Source organism: Lepidochelys kempii, chromosome 1 (genome assembly GCF_965140285.1).
Source record: "Lepidochelys kempii isolate rLepKem1 chromosome 1, rLepKem1.hap1, whole genome shotgun sequence".
NCBI lineage: Eukaryota > Metazoa > Chordata > Testudines > Cheloniidae > Lepidochelys > Lepidochelys kempii.
The window spans coordinates 290,672,436-290,689,831 of NC_136380.1; the positions used below are offsets into that span (position 1 = coordinate 290,672,436).

The window sequence follows — 17,396 nt, forward strand, 5'->3', positions numbered from 1 at the left end:
GGTCTGGAGGTGGTGGGTTCAGGTGCAGGGGGCTCCAATTGCAGGGGTTGAGGTTCAATGGGGCGGGGTTTGGGTATGGAGGGCTAGGGGGGTTCTGGGAGTATGGTGTGAGGCTTGGTGGGGGTATCTGGGTATGGGAGATCCGGATGCACAAGTGCTGGGTGGATGGGGAAGCAGCTCCCCAGACAGTGACCCCTGCCCCGGCAGCTGAGGAGCTATGGGGGCAGAAAGCAAGAGAGGATGCTGAGCTTCCTGCAGCTGAGGAAGGTTTCTGGGGGTGGGTCTGACACAGCCCCAGCCACTCCTTGCAGGGGGAGAGGAAATCCTGTCCTATTCAGTCTCGGCTAGGCTGGAGGCAATCAACTGATCCTTACTATCAGCTCAGGGTTGGAGCCACTGGCTGGGGTATCCCCAGCCCTGCAGTGATTTACCTCTCTGCCGGCTGCTCCAGATGCCTGAAATGATGTACGTGCGCAGCTAGGGAGTGGTGCATGACTGCTCTTGCAGCTTCCCTTTGCTTCCCTGTCAGAAAGTCATTTTTCTGCAGGGAAGCAAAGAAATCTGCAGGGGACATGAATTCTGCACACACGCAGTGACGAAGAATTCCCCCGGGAGTAATCTTAGATTTCGAAGGGCTTGTCAACACTATAAACTTAAGTTGACCTATGTTAGACTGACTAACAGCCACCGAAGAAATTACTGCGGTGGTTGATGTCCACATTGCTTTTTCGTCGGTGGTGCGTGTCCTCACCAGGAGCGTTTCTACCAACTTAACAGGGACAGCATGGGAGGCTGAGAACCAGGGCACCCAGCACTGCGTGCAGCTCCCTGGCGGCAACCTGGCTCCCCACTCTCTGCCAGGAATGGGAAGCACCCCCCCTTCCCCCCAGTTCTCAGCTCCCTGCAAGGAGCACAGCAGCCAATTGGACTCTGGGTATGGAGCTTCCCACTGGGCACAGCTGTACTCCAAGTGGGGACTGGGGAGCCGAGAGCCCGGAGGGGTGGGGGGGCAGCCAGACTCCTGGAGGGGAAAACTACACCCAGAGTCCAGTCAGCTACCATACTCCCAGTGGGGGTCAGGGAGCTGAGAGCCCAGGCTGCAACCCAGCTGCAAGCAGGAAGCCAGGACCTGGGGGGGGCAGCAGGGCTCTCTGTGGGGAGGGAGGAGCATGGGAAGCAGATTGAGCCTGAGTGACAGCCCAAGCCTGAGTGGCAGCCCGACTAGGGAGCCAGCTTTCTTGTCAATTTCAAGGCTCCAGCCCTGACTAAGACTAAGAATGACAGCCCACAGATGTAAGTAACGCAGTGTCTATAGGGACATAAGCCCTCCACCTCTTGTGAAGGTGAAACTATTATGTTGGTGTAGCATGGCACTTATATCAGAAGGAGCAAGGCTGCAGGGTGTACACTGACATAATTAGGACGACGTAAGCTGTTTTACGTCAACCTATTGCTGGAGTGTAGACCAGGCCTTTTGCAGACACTTCTCTTTCTTCAATGAAGAGGCAGGAACATATTTAAACAAGTGTGATTTTAAACCCTCATTTAATATCAGCCACTAGCCTACAACAATGGAGACCCAGATTTCTTGTAGGCCCAACCTGCATAGGGAGCAACAGTCATTGATTACAGGTTCCTCCTCACAGAAAAAGGAGGGAAATGGGAATTGTTCTTTGTACTATATAATGCTAAGTGCTCTGAAAAAAATCAAGTACTAAGTGTCTTAAATTAGGCACCCAAAATTAGTGGGATACTCTTGACCTTAATCACTCTGTGCCTCAGCTCCCATCTGTAAAATGGGGACAGTACCACCTCCTCACTTCACAAGGGTGTTGTCAAAATAAATTCATTCATGTTTATAAAACACTCAGATATGATGAGTGCCATAGAAAATCTCCCCAAAAAATTAATATGTTTATATGCTGAGCACGTTTGAATATTGTGCAGTCAACAAGGCCTGTGGGCTCATCGAACAATGAGAAGAAAACAAAATATTGAATAGCTGCTCATTAAATGTCAGTCCTGTGCATTGAATGAGGTATGGGCCTGTGGAAAGAAATAGTATGTAATTATGTAATAAAGGACTGTATCATAATGCACACACACAAGGGAGCTGAATTAAGGTTGCACAGGCAACCTTAATTCTGGCATGTCATAATTTTGAGTGCTTGACTTTGCAACCATAATAATGTTCTTTTAGGATCATTTTGTGTGAATATAGAACTACCAAAGATGGACATTTAAAAACAGATAAATCATCAAGAGACTCCTATTTAAATCTAGCTATTTAAAAAAATATACAGTTACCTTTGAGTGTCTCTGTAAATCTATTAATTTGACAAACCATGTTTGTCTTTATTTCCCCAAGTGTTTTGCTCTCGTCTGGTGCTATTTGTGAAAGATAAACAAAACTGGGAAAGAAAAAAAAGTGTCCCTGCTTTGTCATTTATAGTAAATGTAGGTTTAAAAAATGCATATCGAACTGTCCTTTCTAAGCTGATGATGTACCTTTAAAAACCACCCAGCCAGGCACCTATGCAATTGCCATCTCAAGTGGGTCTTTCACAATTTTCTTAGAAGTCCCCAGGGAATGTATAGTAGGGAGATAAATATATATTATGAGAGAGAATTTACTAGTGGTAAACAGGCAGCATAGGCACAATCCTTTCCTCTACTCATGGTATCAAATGTTTCCTGCAATAACACATAATAAACTCCTATACACTAAGATGATTCCAGTATATGGTGGCTTTATATCAGTTTAAATCAAACTCAAAGAGATTACTAATACTGCAAGTCAGCAGATGAAGAAACCATTATGTATCCATATAGTTTAATATGTTCAGCCACTGAAATCCAGAATTTCTAAGAACATAAGAATGGCCATACTGGGTCAGACCAAAGGTCCATCAAGCACAGTATCCTGTCCTCTGACAGAGCCCAATGGCAGGTGCCCCAAAGGGAATGAACAGACAGGTTATCATCAAGTGATCCCTGCCCTGTCAACCAATCCCAGCTTCTGGCAAACAGAAGCTAGGGAGTAAGTCAGTAGCCGCGCTGAACATGCACAATCCAGTCAGCACTAGAAACAGTGGGGGATGGAACATGCTCAGTGGGGATGAACTCTTTGGAGATTTTTATCTGCTAAACCCAAAGAAGTCTGTACTAAGCACATGCAAACAGATTTTTTTCCACCCCCAAAGAGCAACTCAGCATGCTCCAAACCAGGACTGTAGGGTGAAGTCAGACTTTCCCAGGGCAGGGTGATGCCAGACACCAGAACTGAGAGCAGGGAGCCTATCTCTCCACTGCTCTCAATGACCTCTCTACTGATACATGGGCAGTATGGAGGAAAAATCTGTCTGTCTCTAATGGAGAGAAGACATGACCCAGAACAGCGAGAATGGGAAAGGAGAAGATTAGGACATGCAGCTTGGTAAGACTGTGACTGGGCAGAGGGGATAAAGAAACTGTGACTGGCAGTTAGAAGGTGAAGACTGGGCCTGACTGGGCAGGAAGACTAGGATTGGGAGCTGGGGTGTGGTGGGGAGAAGGACACAGGGAGCCATTAAGGGAAACACAGACACTGGATAAGGAGTTGGGGGCAGGGGCAGAGGGGGACTAGGACTGAGAACAAGTGGGCCGTGGGAGGTTATGTGTGTGTGAATTCACCAGTGTCAGCTATAAATTTAAAGACATTTTTCTATTATTTTTATACCTGTTTTATATCTTATTTCTGGAGCCAAATACACTCTTAATGAATACTATTTAAAAATCTCAATCTGTGCCTAATACTTATCAATGAGGTTCAGATCAATCTAAGAAATGCCATATTGCAAGTCATTTCTGAATCCTTTGAAAAGAAAAACAAAAAGGAGGGACAATATAGCCATCACTGTAACTGGGGGAAAAAACAAAAGAAAACAAAAAGCTAATGCGGTCTTGGGATGCATCAGGAGAGGTATTTCCAGTAGGGATAAGGAGGTTTTAGTACCGTTATACAAGGCACTAGTGAGACCTCACCTGGAATACTGTGTGCAGTTCTGGTCTCCCATGTTTAAGAAGGATGAATTCAAACTGGAACAGGTACAGAGAAGGGCTACTAGGATGATCCGAAGAATGGAAAACTTGTCTTATGAAAGGAGACTCAAGGAGCTTGGCTTGTTTAGCCTAACTAAAAGAAGGTTGAGGGGAGATATGATTGCTCTCTATAAATATATCAGAGGGATAAATACAGGAGAGGGAGAGGAATTATTTAAGCTCATTACCAATGTGGACACAAGAACAAATGGATATAAACTGGCCACCAGGAAGTTTAGACTTGAAATTAGACGAAGGTTTTTAACCATCAGAAGAGTGAAGTTTTGGAATAGCCTTCCAAGGGAAGCAGTGGGGGCAAAAGATCTATCTGGCTTTAAGATTAAACTCGATAAGTTTATGGAGGAGATGGTATGATGGGATAACATGGTTTTGGTAATTAAATATTTATGGTAAATAGGCCCAATGGCCTGTGATGGGATATTAGATGGGGTGGGATCTGAGTTACCCAGGAAAGAATTTTCTGTAGTATCTGGCTGGTGAATCTTTCCCATATGCTCAGGGTTTAAGTGATCGCCATATTTGGGGTCGGGAAGGAATTTTCCTCCAGGGCAGGTTGGAAGAGGCCCTGGAGGCTTTTCGCCTTCCTCTGTAGCATGGGGCACGGGTCACTTGCTGGAGGATTCTCTGCTCCTTGAAGTCTTTAAACCACGATTTGAGGACTTCAGTAGCTCAGACATAGGTGAGAGGTTTTTTGCAGGAGTGGTGGGTGAAATTCTGTGGCCTGCGTTGTGCAGGAGGTCAGACTAGATGATCATAATGGTCCCTTCTGACCTAAATATCTATGAATCTATGAAAAATGAAAAAAGACCACCACCTTTAAGTGTTCACTTGTGCATGAAATAAAATATTCTAGCTCCCCCTGCTGGCTCAACAGTTCAATACTTGACAGAGGAGGCTGGATAGGAAACCAGAAGAAGGGGGGAAAAAAACCTGAAAAACTAACACATTTATTGTGTCTTTAATGGAACTCTGCAGGAAACAATGTTTGCAATATTGATAAAATAGTTTATTTTTAAGTTTCTAAAAAGGCATTACAACAGAAAATATTTAATATCTTTTTAAAACATATCAAAAGAAAAGTTTGTAACTTCATGAATAATTTTATTCCCTATTAAATCTCATAAAAATGTTCACAGAAAGGAAATTTCATTCATCTGGTTCTGCTAAGAAAGTATATTGCTTCAAAGGGAAAAATACTAGAAAATGTTACTACTCACTCCTTTGACATAAATTTCAATCCAGTTTATGCAATAATTTTAGTTTTAAACATCCCTATTAGGAAACCAAATTAAATGTGTGGAAATCTAACTGATGGATGGCTAACCCTTTATTTACAAACAAAAGTTAAATGGAAATAAAATTAAGCCACTCAAACATCTCTTAAAAAAAAAAAAAAAAGAATATGGGGTTAAAATTTGTCGTTTCAAGCAACTCTGGTTTACACTTTGGCCACTCAGAAAGGAAATGTAATAGGTGAAACAAGCATACTGTCAAGAAAGCAACCAAAAAGTTTGTGTAATCTCATTAGAGAAAAAAAGGTGTCACCCTTACACATTCTCTGAATGAGAACTGCTAACATAATATTCGGCAATTTTCTAATTTCAGATATGTGACACAGACACATGCCCCTTCATTTATTCTTTATTGAAGTCTATTCTACAATCCCGGATTGATATAAATATAGTATTCTTTGTGATTAAGCAAGCATTGTTTGCTTATGGCACTTTCGTGCACACACCAAATGTGGACCTGAAGTAGTTCATCCCTAATAGACATCTATAATGCCCCAGCATCATTCCTACTATACCAAATAAATACAATAAAGTTACTAAATTACAGGTAAGTGTCTGCTTGGAAAAAATATCTGGCATCAGGAGACCACTATGGCATTCTATCCCACTGACTTACCCCTTAACATTTTTTTCCCCCAAACAGATTCCATTGAAATAAAGGTAGTCAACCACTAATTATTTCAAATTAAAACTCCAACATGGTGTACTGTTCTTAGCATTTATCCACTGTCTAACAGAACCCTGGCAATGTATACTTCTAATCAAAATGCATTTTATTCTGCAATACATTTTATATTCTATAGCAGTGTCTACTTGTGACCACAATGCATTTCATTCTACAAATGCATTTCATCTGCCAATGACAAATGTTTATATCAACATACAAAATGTCTAAGTATATGAAGTGCATTCTGTTAGAATCCAGTGTTGCAACATGCATGATGACAGTTCATTCCTGCACACTTGTTCTATTAGTTCTTTTTACTACCAAAGAAGTTACTATTATGTGCATTGTACTGATTCTTGATGGCCCTGGAATAATAAAGTCAGTCATGAGCCTCTAAAGCTGCCAGAAGACCACACTTCAAGTATTTAATGAATTCCAGCAGAGACCTGAGAATGAATCCCGCTCAGTATTTGATCCATCCAGTAGTTATCTGCATGGTATAATAAAAGTTTTAAATTTTAAACTCTTATGTTATCACTTAGAATTTAAATGATCATTGTAAAAGGTTTTGACAGTTTATTCACTGCAGAGGAATAGACAAGTGTATAGTATGGTTAGCCACAAAATAATAGGCCAAATTTATCCCTGTCATATAACTCCACTGATTAAGTGGAGTTGCATAAGGGATGAATTTGATTACCATGTTCAGTTAAGGGTTTGAATTATATCACGTAAACAAAGCTCGGAATTGAGGCAGAATCACTACCATTAACTATTTCACCACGGTACTTGTTTGCATTTGATCTATTATTATATGTGGGAGGGGGCCACTGAGCATCTGAACATCACAGGCAAATTAAGACTGGATTCTTATCTTTAGATGCAAATTTCAGTGCTGTTGTGTGCAGCATTTTTTTTTAAATATAGCACAAACATAGTGTGAAACTTTGTACACCAGACACGGCGCCATTGTATAAATAAGTAGGTTTAGGCAACATTTTAAATGACTTAACTTATGTTTCCAAACAATTTTTTAGCCTGTCACTAAGAAAATCTTTTTAGACATTTTTTAGAGAGCAATGTGGTTTGCCCAATTTGCCTTAATGAGTTCTTGACACAAACATTAGTAATACAAGACACTGCAATACTAATATGGAGCAGCACATTAGAAAGCTTTACTGCCCATAACAAAAACATCGCAAGAATACATTTTTATTGTAAATCTTTTGTGATGCTTACCAACATTTTTCTTTAGATACTTTTAAAATAATTATTGGTTCTTCTATCAGAAACTGGATATTTAAAAATGTAGTTGAAAAAGAAATTCAGTGCCCATTAGAAACAACATTTGAACTTGCTATGCACTTGGCTTTCAATTACAAGAACTTTTGATGAGTTTCAAAAATAAGTTATGCTTCTAGTACAATAATGTACTATGTCCAGTGATTTCTACTAATATTTTTAATAGGTACTGAGGCACGTAGACAAAATATGCATTCATGAGCGTGTGTATAGCTGGAGCGCTATACACTAAAATAAATTCAGTTAAATTTTGATTATTTCATATTATGCATTTATTTCAATGTCACCACAATGTATTCTAAAAAGTCTTTTTAAAAATTGAAGACAAGTGGAAAAATCTATGTTAATGCCATAACATTTCTGAGATTTTAGATGCACAAAATGTCAGAACATTCAAAGTTGTATTCCCACAGCAAATGTAATTCTGTACATATATGGTGTTAATATTTTTACATTAAGGCATAAAAATTAACACTTTGTGGACCTGATCAAGAGCCCACTAAAGCCAACAGGAATCTTTCCACTGACTTCAGTGAGTGCTGGATTACGTCCTAAATGTACAAATTGACTAAATTACAGTTGCTTTGGGATACATTTGAACTTCCTGATTTTTGTGTGTGTATCTAGATGTCTACCACAATGTTAAACAACTTTTACTAAATATAAAAGCCTAATTTAGAGAACTATACTTAGGGCCCCACCAAATTCACAGCCATGAAAAACGTGTCACAGACCGTGAAATCTGGTCCCCCCGCCATGAAATCCGGTCTTTTGTGTACTTTTATCCCATACTATACTGATTTCACAGGGGAGACCAGCGTTTCTCAAATTGAGGTTCCTGACCCAAAAGGGAGATGCAGGGGGGTTGCGAGGTTATTTTAGGGGGATCATGGTATTGCCACCCTTACTTCTGCGCTGCCTTCAGAGCTGGGGGCCAGAGAGTGCCGGCTGTTGGCCGGGAGCCCAGTTCTGAAGGCAGCACCCCGGCAGCAGCAGCCCAGAAGTAAGGGTGGCAATGCTATACCATGCCACTGTTATTTCTGCACTGCTGCCTTTTTCAGAGCTGGGTGGCCGGAGAGTGGTGGCTACTGAGGGCCCAGCTCTGCAAGCAGCAGTGCAGAAGTAAGGACAGCAATACTATACCATGCCATCCTTACTTCTGCACTGCTGCTGGAGGCTGCTCTGCGTTCAAAGCTAGGCTCCCGGCCAGCAGCCGCAGCTCTCCAGCTGCCCAGCTCTGCAGACAACGTCACCGCCTGCAGCAGTGCAGAAGTAAGGGTAGCAGTACCGCAACCGCCACCTACAATAACCTTGCGACCCTCCCCACACACAAATGTTTTGTGGGTGAGGACCCCTACAATTACAATACCTTGAAATTTCAGATTTAAATAGCTGAAATCATGAAATGTACAATTTTTAAAATCCTCTGACCATGAAATGGATCAAAATGGACTATGAATTTGGTAGGGCCCTAGATATACTGCATGCCTGTAACCAGACTTCAAACATACACACACACACACACAGCTGTTAAACAATAACTGCACATTTCAAAACTGAAATTGCTTTCTCAGGGATAGCTAGTTTGTTTTCTTTCAGACAAAGGTGCCACTTTCCAATAGTATGAATAAAAACAAAAACATCTAAAACAAAGATTCACAGTTCTTTTACACTTAGGGTGAAAAATCCTGAATCTAGTAAAATCAATGGGAGTTTTGCCATTGACTTCACTGTGGCCAGGATTTCACTGTCAGAATTTAGGACCCAATCTTGGGACTACTCACAAAGTTAAAGTTATGTTTGTGCTGAAGCATTTACAGAATTGAGGCCTTGAAAATTTTTCTGGGGAAAAAGGAGAGATTAGAGAAAGAACATGTATTTTAAGTACTATATATCGACTGAGAACTCGTTTGCTAAATTTCATGTAGAGCACATCAACATTTATAAACGCTCAAAGATCTAATTTTACAATAGAACCAGACAAACCCTTAACTATACCACATTAGCATATATGTCACTACAGTAAGTTTTTAAAATAAACCTTTTACATGCACCTCAAAGCTGCTGCAGGCATTTTTGTAAGTGGTCATGCTTATATTTACTTTACCTGAACATTTACTGTACCTGTCACGCTGCGTGTTAATAAAAAAATAAGACTGAATATTAGGCAATTTTCATATATCCTTTCTAAAGGTATGACATGGTTTTAGATATGACATTTTACAGTTTCACTGTACAAGAACCTGCTGAAAGTAGTTTAGTGCCTTTCGACAATGATCAAAAATTAAATACAAAAATATTCTGTTTAGTCAGAGAAAAAAACTAACACTCAGAAAGCAACATTTCTCTTCTTCCCCACAGCTCCTATTTTGAAACCCTTGCATAAATGACAGATGTTGATATTCAAGCTTCCTAAGAATATCTATAGTTCTGAATCCACTTCGTAAAGAAATGGCATACTAGTAATACTGCTCTGGAATGAAAAACATACATACAACACACAGTTACTAATGAAGAGAAAATAATGGCACTTACTATCTCCCCCCAGCCATACAAAAGATAACAATTAAACACAGCAAGCAGAATCAACATGTTTCCCCTATGCTAAAGTTGAAAAGGCATTACAGAGCGTACTTTATGAGAGAGAGAACTTCTTCAATGCATACATCTTGGAATATTATAGCATATCTTATCAATTATTTGGACCAATTCTTTTTAACTGATTCACATGCAACTCGCATTGACTTCAATGGGAACTAGGTACATGAATCTAATAGCATCAACTAGATTCTTGATTTTAGAACTTGTTTAGAAGTCTCATGCTAGGAAATTCAAGGGTTTAATCGAAATACTGCCATATTAATTAAATAAACTACTCACAACTAATGCACACATACACAAAACAGTACTTACGGCGTTTCTGGGAAACAGCCTGCAAACAGGCTGTGACAATATCACAGTTCTTCTGCACTTTATGTAAAAGCCTATCTTTCTGCTTCAGATGACGAAGCAGCTTTGCTGACTGAACACAAATTCTGTAATTCAGTTCTCGTACTATAGTTGCCAGTTCATCAGCATCTGTCAATAAGCAGAACACAAAATTATTACAGTCCAGCCTGAAACACATATGACTTGAGTTGACTGAGTCATCTATGGTAACTGCTATAGCAGCCACTCCAAGGACCCATTGCTGCAGATATTTACATATGTAGCTTTTCTAATGATAGTAGCTTTATTGGATGGGACTATTCTAATGTATAAGTGCTTTCAGGAGCAGGGCCAAAGTCAATAATTAACTTGCACACACTGTATAAGGGCAGAATTTTAATTTTTCTGACTTATAAATTTGTGCTTATTGTGACAGATGTAGCCAAAAATACCTACTAGTTATGCTGTTACATGTATGCCTTAAAATATGGTTCTCTCTGAAAACAGTGTATGGAAAACTGGAATGTTCTTATTCATAGATCTGATCCCTGTATGTATTCAGAACCACGTTCATGGACTTAGGAGTAATAATTTATTTTTTTACTCTGGTTACCATGTAGAATCAACAGAGGGAGTGACATTGATTTTATTCTTTCTTGTGTATCAGAGCCATTCACTAAGTTACAGTTACACTCATGCAAACACTGACAAGTTTTGGTTCATTAAATATATTCTAGACTGAATTAATAGTATGCTGAAATCGCAAGTTTCCACTAGAGACTGAGATTACCATCCATAAAATCAGATGGAGCAATACCACCTTAACAGGCCAGATACAGAAGCAAAAAGCTTTTTGCACAGATTTGAAGAAATTGGCAGGTTTCACTTCCTGGTTTTTTCCATGTCAACAACAAGACTGATTTAACATCAGGAGACAAGAGGCCTATGTATAGTCCTCCTTTCCTTAATATCTAGTGTCACGGTTGCTTACTTTTCATGAGCATTCTTGGATAGGTTCATTTTGCTATTGTCTGAGTTCAAGTTTTCCAAAGTGTAAGACAAATGCTGTAACAGCTTTGTTTACTTTTTACATTTAAAATTTCCCCCACCCGACTCAATTTATTTCCAAATAAGCTAACATGTCAAAAACTTCGTCAGAAATAAAAAAGTGACCCAAATATTGACTACCTTTAATAATGTGGAATTTGTAATGCATGACCAAGTTTACAGAGTTATTATGCTTCGCTAGTTTAAAACTATAGAAATTGTGCATAAGGTCACACAGAGCTAAATAAATTCACAAAACCGGTTTCCTGAAGGCGCCCTCTATCTGGCAACGTTAAGGTCAACAAATCTTTCAGGAACAAGTGACAGCTGGTCACTATTTGAGATTTATGTAATTTCAAAAAGAAAAAAATCTGGAACCCATGTTTTGTGAGACAGATTCCAGAAAAATATGAACACGTTTAACTGAAAATAATGGCCCAACACACTCACGCTGCACCTGACATTATCATCATTCAAGCACTGAATATTTTGATAAAATCCTGATTATCCCACCCTCCTTTCCCAGGAGTTATGCAGGTGGAGGAAGGGGCAGTTTCTCAGAGAGGAGAAGCAGCTGTGTAGATGGGAAGGAAAACCATTCTGGTTTGTTTTGTTTGTTTTGGCAAGGGCGGGGGGAGGCTGGAGAGGTAATTTTTGTGCAGATGGAGGAAAAGGTAACACTTGCACAGGCAGAGAAGGTGAAGAGGTGGGTGGAGAAATAAGTCCAGGATAATAGAGAGGAGGAGATGGGAGTGGAGGGAAAGGAGGCAGGATCAAAGAAGGTGTCATCCATAAGCAAATGCGAAGGATTTGAGTGATATAATCACTGTGCCTCTGTACAAGGAAGAGTTTGATGCAGATTAGGGAAGGGGTTGTACAGTGGGCAGGGAAGAGGCTGGGGGCAATGGACAGAATAGGTTACTCCCTCTGAAATTATGGATACTTTTGGAGCAATGTAACCCGCATGTTGGTGGCTGGCCAGGGATGAGTGTAGGGTGCAGATCAGGACACTCCCAATGCTAGTGGAGCGGCTACACAGGGATAGACTCATAGACTTTAAGGTCAGAAGGAACGATCATAATCATCTAGTCTGACCTCCTGCACACTGAAGGCCACAGAACCTCATCCGCCCACTCCTGTAATAGACCCCTAACCTCTAGCTGAGTTACTGATGTTCTCAAATCATGATTTAAAGACTTCAAGTTATAGAGCATCCACCATTTACACTACTTTAAACCCGCAAGTGACCGGTGACCCATGCCCCATGCTGCAGAGGAAAGTGAAAAACCTCCAGGGTCTCTGCCAATTTGACCCAAGGGTTCAGGTTGGGGTGCAGGGTAGGATACTCTTTGTGCCAATGGAGTGGTGGGGCAGGATGTTCCCCATTCCAGTGGGGCAGGAATTCAGATTCGAAGGCCAAAAGGGACCATTGTGATCTTCTACTCTGACCTCCTGTATCACACAGGCCATAGAACTGCTCCCTAACTATCCTAGAGCATAGTTTTCATAAAAAATATCCAATCTTGATTTAAAAATGGTCCAGGATGGAGAATCCACCATAACCCTAAGGAAATTGTACCAATAGTTAATTATCCTCACTGTTAAAAATTTGCACGTTATTTAAAATTCTGAATTTGTCTAGCTTCAACTTCCAGCCATTGGATCATGCTAGATTGAAGAGCTCATTATTAAATATTTGTTCCCCATATAAGTACTTCGAGATTGCAATCAAGTCACTCCTCAAGCTAAATATATTGAGCTCATTGAGTCTATCACTGTAAGGCAGGTTTTCTAATCCTTTAATCATTCTCGTAGCTCTTCTCTGAACCCTCTCCAATTTATCACATCTTTCTTGAACTGTGGACACCAGAACTCACACAGTATTCCAACAGCAGTCATACCAGGACCAAATACAGAGGTGAAAAAACCTCTCTACTTCTAATCAAGATTCTCCTGTATATCTCTGAGGATCACATTAGCTATTTTGCCCACAGTGTAACACTGGGAGCTCATCCTCAACCTATTGTCCTCCGAAACCCCCAAATCTTTTTTCAGAGACACCGATTCCCAGGATAAAATCCCCAATCCTGTAAATATAGCCTACATTCTTTGTTTCTATATGCAATACATTTACATTCAGCTCCATTAAATCGCATAGTGTTTGCTTGCACCTAGTTTACCAAGTGATTCAGATCATTCTAAATCAGTGACCTCTCCTCTTCATTATTTACCACTCTCCCAATTTTCAAGTCTTTTGCAAAATTTATCAGCGATGATTTTATGTTTTCTTCCAGGTCACTGATAAAAAATGTTAAATTATGTAGAGCGAAGAACCAATCCCTGTGGGACCTCACTACATACATACCGACTTGATGACTATTTCCTGTTTACAATCACATTTTAAGATGTATTAATTAGCCACTTTTTATGTGTACCATAATTTTATATCATCCTAGGTTTTTTAATCAAAATGTCATGTGCTACCAAGTCAAATGACTTGCAGAAGTCTACGTATATTACATCAACAGTACTTGCAAAGTTCATCAATCAAACTTGCAATGTCACCAAAAGAAATACCCAGTTAGTCTGACAGAATCAATTTTTCATAAACCCATGTTGGACTTTCATTAATTACTTTACTCCCCTTTAATTCTTTATTAATCGAGACCTGTATAAGTCGCTCCATTATCTTGCCGAGAATCAACATCAAGCTGACAGGTCTAAAATTACCTGGATCTTCTTGTTTACCCTTTTTAAAATATGGCACAAAATTAGCTTTCTTCCAGTCTTGTAGAACTTCCCCAAAATTCAAAGTCTTATTGAAAATCAGCATTAATGGTCCAGCAAGCTCCTCAGCCAGCTCTTTTTAAAGTCTTGGATGCAAAATAACTGGACCTGCTGATTTAAAAATGTCTAACTTTAGTAGCTTTTGTTTAACATGCTCCAGAGATACTAGTGGAACGGAAAGAGTGTTATCACTATATGATGAGACTATATCATCTGTGTTTTCTCCAAATACAGAACAGAAATATTTACTGAACACTTCTGCCTTTTCTGCATTATTATTGATAATTCTACCATTTTCATCTAGTAATGGACCAATACCAGTGTCAGGGTTCTTTTTGTTCCTAACACATTTAAAAAACTCCTTCTTATTGTCCTTAACTCAGCTGGCCATATATTTCTCCTTGTGTCCCTTTGCTTCCCTTATCAATTTTCTACAATTCCTAAGTTCTGATTCATATCCATTATCATGAATTTCCCCTATCTTCCATTTGTTACATTTAAAAAAAATGTATAGCTACTTTCACTTCCCCTCTAAACCAGATTTTTTTTTTAAACCAGCACAGCTTCTTCTTCAATTGTGAGTGTGTGTTTTTTGGAGCATACAGTAAGATGTTCTTAAAAGATTCCCAATTATAGTTCAAATTTTTCTGATTAAATCCACTCTCCCAGCTGATTGGGCTCACAGTTGTTTTCAGCTTTATGAAACTGCTGCTTTAATAGGGTCATGTATACATGTTGCGGGCCTGGACTTTATTCTGTTTGCAGGAATGAGTTTGACATGCAGGTGGCAGTGGGAGGGCCGGGCAGGAATGAGGCTGACATGGGGAGAAGGATACTCAGTGCTGATGGGGTGGCCGGGCAAGGATGAGATGGGGGTGTGGTGCAGGATACCCCCAGTGATGGTGGGGTGGAAAAGGCAACATGAGGTGGGGGTCAGGGCAGGGTACTGCCCGTGCCAACAGGGTGGCTGGGTAGGAATAAGGTAGGGGTGAAGGACAGGATGTTCTGGTGGCTGGGCAGGGCTGAGGTTGGGCTGCAGGGCAGGAGACTCCTACTGCTGTGGGGTGGCCACAGTACCGGGTTTACAATGGTGCCAGTGGTGCCAGACCCACACTTGGAAGGGGCCCATAACAACAACTTGGAGGCCCACAAATGGTTAATCCAGCCAAGCCACTGGCAAGCAACGTGCTGCATGGTGCGTGGGGAGTTGTAGTTCGCGTGCCGCTGCCTTCCACTGGGGCCCTTGGATCTGCGTCACCAGCTACACTAGTAGTCCCATAATGCCCCGCACCATGCTGTGAGCTGCTGCCCCAGTTGAAGTGAGTGGCAGCAGAGTGGACCCAAAAAAAAGGAAACGGTGCAGGGAGAGGGTTCCCAGTGCTAAGGCGCTGAACCCGCCATGTCGCCCTCCCTATGGGGCACAGGGTAGAGACTCCTGGCTCGGCCCTTCCATCCCCGGGTCTCCCCCACTCTCCTGGGGTGGCAGCAGTGCTGTGACTCCCAGTGTGCGGCCCCCTGGCAACCCAGATACCCAGCCATGGGCTCCTGGGCACCATCTTGACCCTGCAGCTTCATGCCTGGGGTGTGTGTATGTCTTCGGACACCATGCAGGGTGGCGTGCGGGAGGCTGGTTGTCAGTGGCCCTCAGGACGGGGATGGCGGGGGGGGGGGCAGTGACAGCAGGGCTGGCTGCCACCCCCCTGCCAGTGGGAATGCCCAGAAACTTCTCCCCCACAATCTTCCTCCCCACACTCCACCCCAGTAACTTTACTGTTTCACTTAAAGTCATGTGAGATGGTGAGGCAAAGGGAGAAATAGGCTAAAGAAAATAAGAGTTTTTTTTAAGTTTTTTAAAACATTATTGTACCAAAGTAGAAAATCCAGCTTTAAAAAAAAATGTATTTAAGAAACATAACTTTGGGTGGAGGGAGGTGGTGGTGCAGAGATGCAGGTGCAACTCCACTGACTGCTACATCCAGGATTAATATGGCTCATAAATGTGAAAATTAAACACTTGTATTCAGGTCCCCAAGCAGGCCCCAAGTCTTTAAACACAAAAGGCAAAACTAACAAACAACCCCCTCCCAGACAAGTAAAGCAAATTCAGGAATATTCTGGGTATATTGATGCTAGCTCAGTTTGTTCTCTATGAACTGAGTGGAGGTCTCAGTCAAGCATGGCTCAGATATCTTATTTTGTTTTTAAATAAATGTTTTCATCCCCATCCCAGCAGTACCATATTTACTGTGCCACCAACGGTTCCATCGCGCTGGGCCCACACTCGGAAGGGGCCCATAACAACTACATGGGGGCCCACAAATATGTTTGGTGCCGGGCCCAAAAAAAGGTGAATCCAGCCCTAGGTGGCCGACCAACATGAGGTGGAGCCACGAAGCAGGGTACTCCCAGTATGGCGGGGTGGCCAGGCAGAGCGGAAATGGGGGCAAAGGGCAGGAAACACCCAGTGCCTTGGGGTACCCGCGCAGGGCAGAGATAGGGACAGGAGGCGGGAGACTCATGGCGCCTTGGGGTGGCCAGGCAGGGTGGAGATGGGAGCCAGGGCAGGGTACTGCCAGTGCAGGTGAGGTGGCTAGGTAGGGATAAGGTTGGGGTGAGGGCCAGGATGCTCCCAGTGCTGGTGGGGTGGCTGGGCAAGGCGGAGGTGGGCCTGCAGGGCAGGAGACTCGCGGTGGCCAGGCAGGGCGGAAAGCGGGCGCGGGAGACTCCTGGTGCCAGCGGGGTGGCTGGGCAGGGCGGAGGTGGGGGCGGGCGGTCCGTCCGGTGCCTTTACCTTTCTGGCCCAGATACTCGATCTGGTGCCGCTGGCTCGGCCGCTGCTGCAGCTCCTGGAGGAAGCGGGACTCGGCGCTGCTGCCTCTGCCCCCGGGGAAGACATCGGAGCCCGCGGACGCCTCGGTGGAGCTGTCCACGCTGTCCCGGTGCCGGGCGCGGCCCCCGCAGCTATACAGCTCCGTCAGGAGGCCGCTCACCAGGGACGAGGTGCTGCGGTACCTGCCCGCAGGATCCTCCTCTTCCTCCTCCTCCTCCTCGGCCAGGCTGTCCGCGCTGCTGCCGCCCCTGCCCCTAGCGCCCTGGCGCTGCGGGCCGGGGCTCCCCGCGCCTGCCGCGGGTTCCCAGGAGCTCCCGCCCTCCAGGTCTATCTCCAGCAGCTCCATCCCCCGGGGCCGCCGCCCGCCCCAGCTGCCGCCTCGCCATGCAGGGCGGCTCGCAGCTCCCGCCCCTGCCTGCGGCCGTCGGGCCGAGTTCCGGGT

At 42.9% G+C, this 17,396-nt stretch overlaps 1 protein-coding gene across 3 annotated transcripts in view; it reads right to left on the minus strand.

Moving 5' to 3' along the window:
• The window catches only part of TBC1D30 (TBC1 domain family member 30), an 84,000-nt gene extending 66,604 nt beyond the window's left edge, over positions 1-17,396 (minus strand). For 2 of the 3 annotated variants that reach the window (XM_073327870.1, XM_073327869.1), the window contains exons 1-2: positions 16,916-17,396; positions 10,276-10,440 (exon numbers count right to left, since the gene is read on the minus strand). In XM_073327870.1, the coding sequence (XP_073183971.1) occupies positions 10,276-10,440; positions 16,916-17,300 (550 nt within the window). In that variant the 5' untranslated portion in view covers positions 17,301-17,396. Of the gene's footprint in view, positions 1-9,469; positions 9,489-10,275; positions 10,441-16,915 lie in introns of those variants that run through there. The other variant, XM_073327874.1, reaches the window with a different exon arrangement.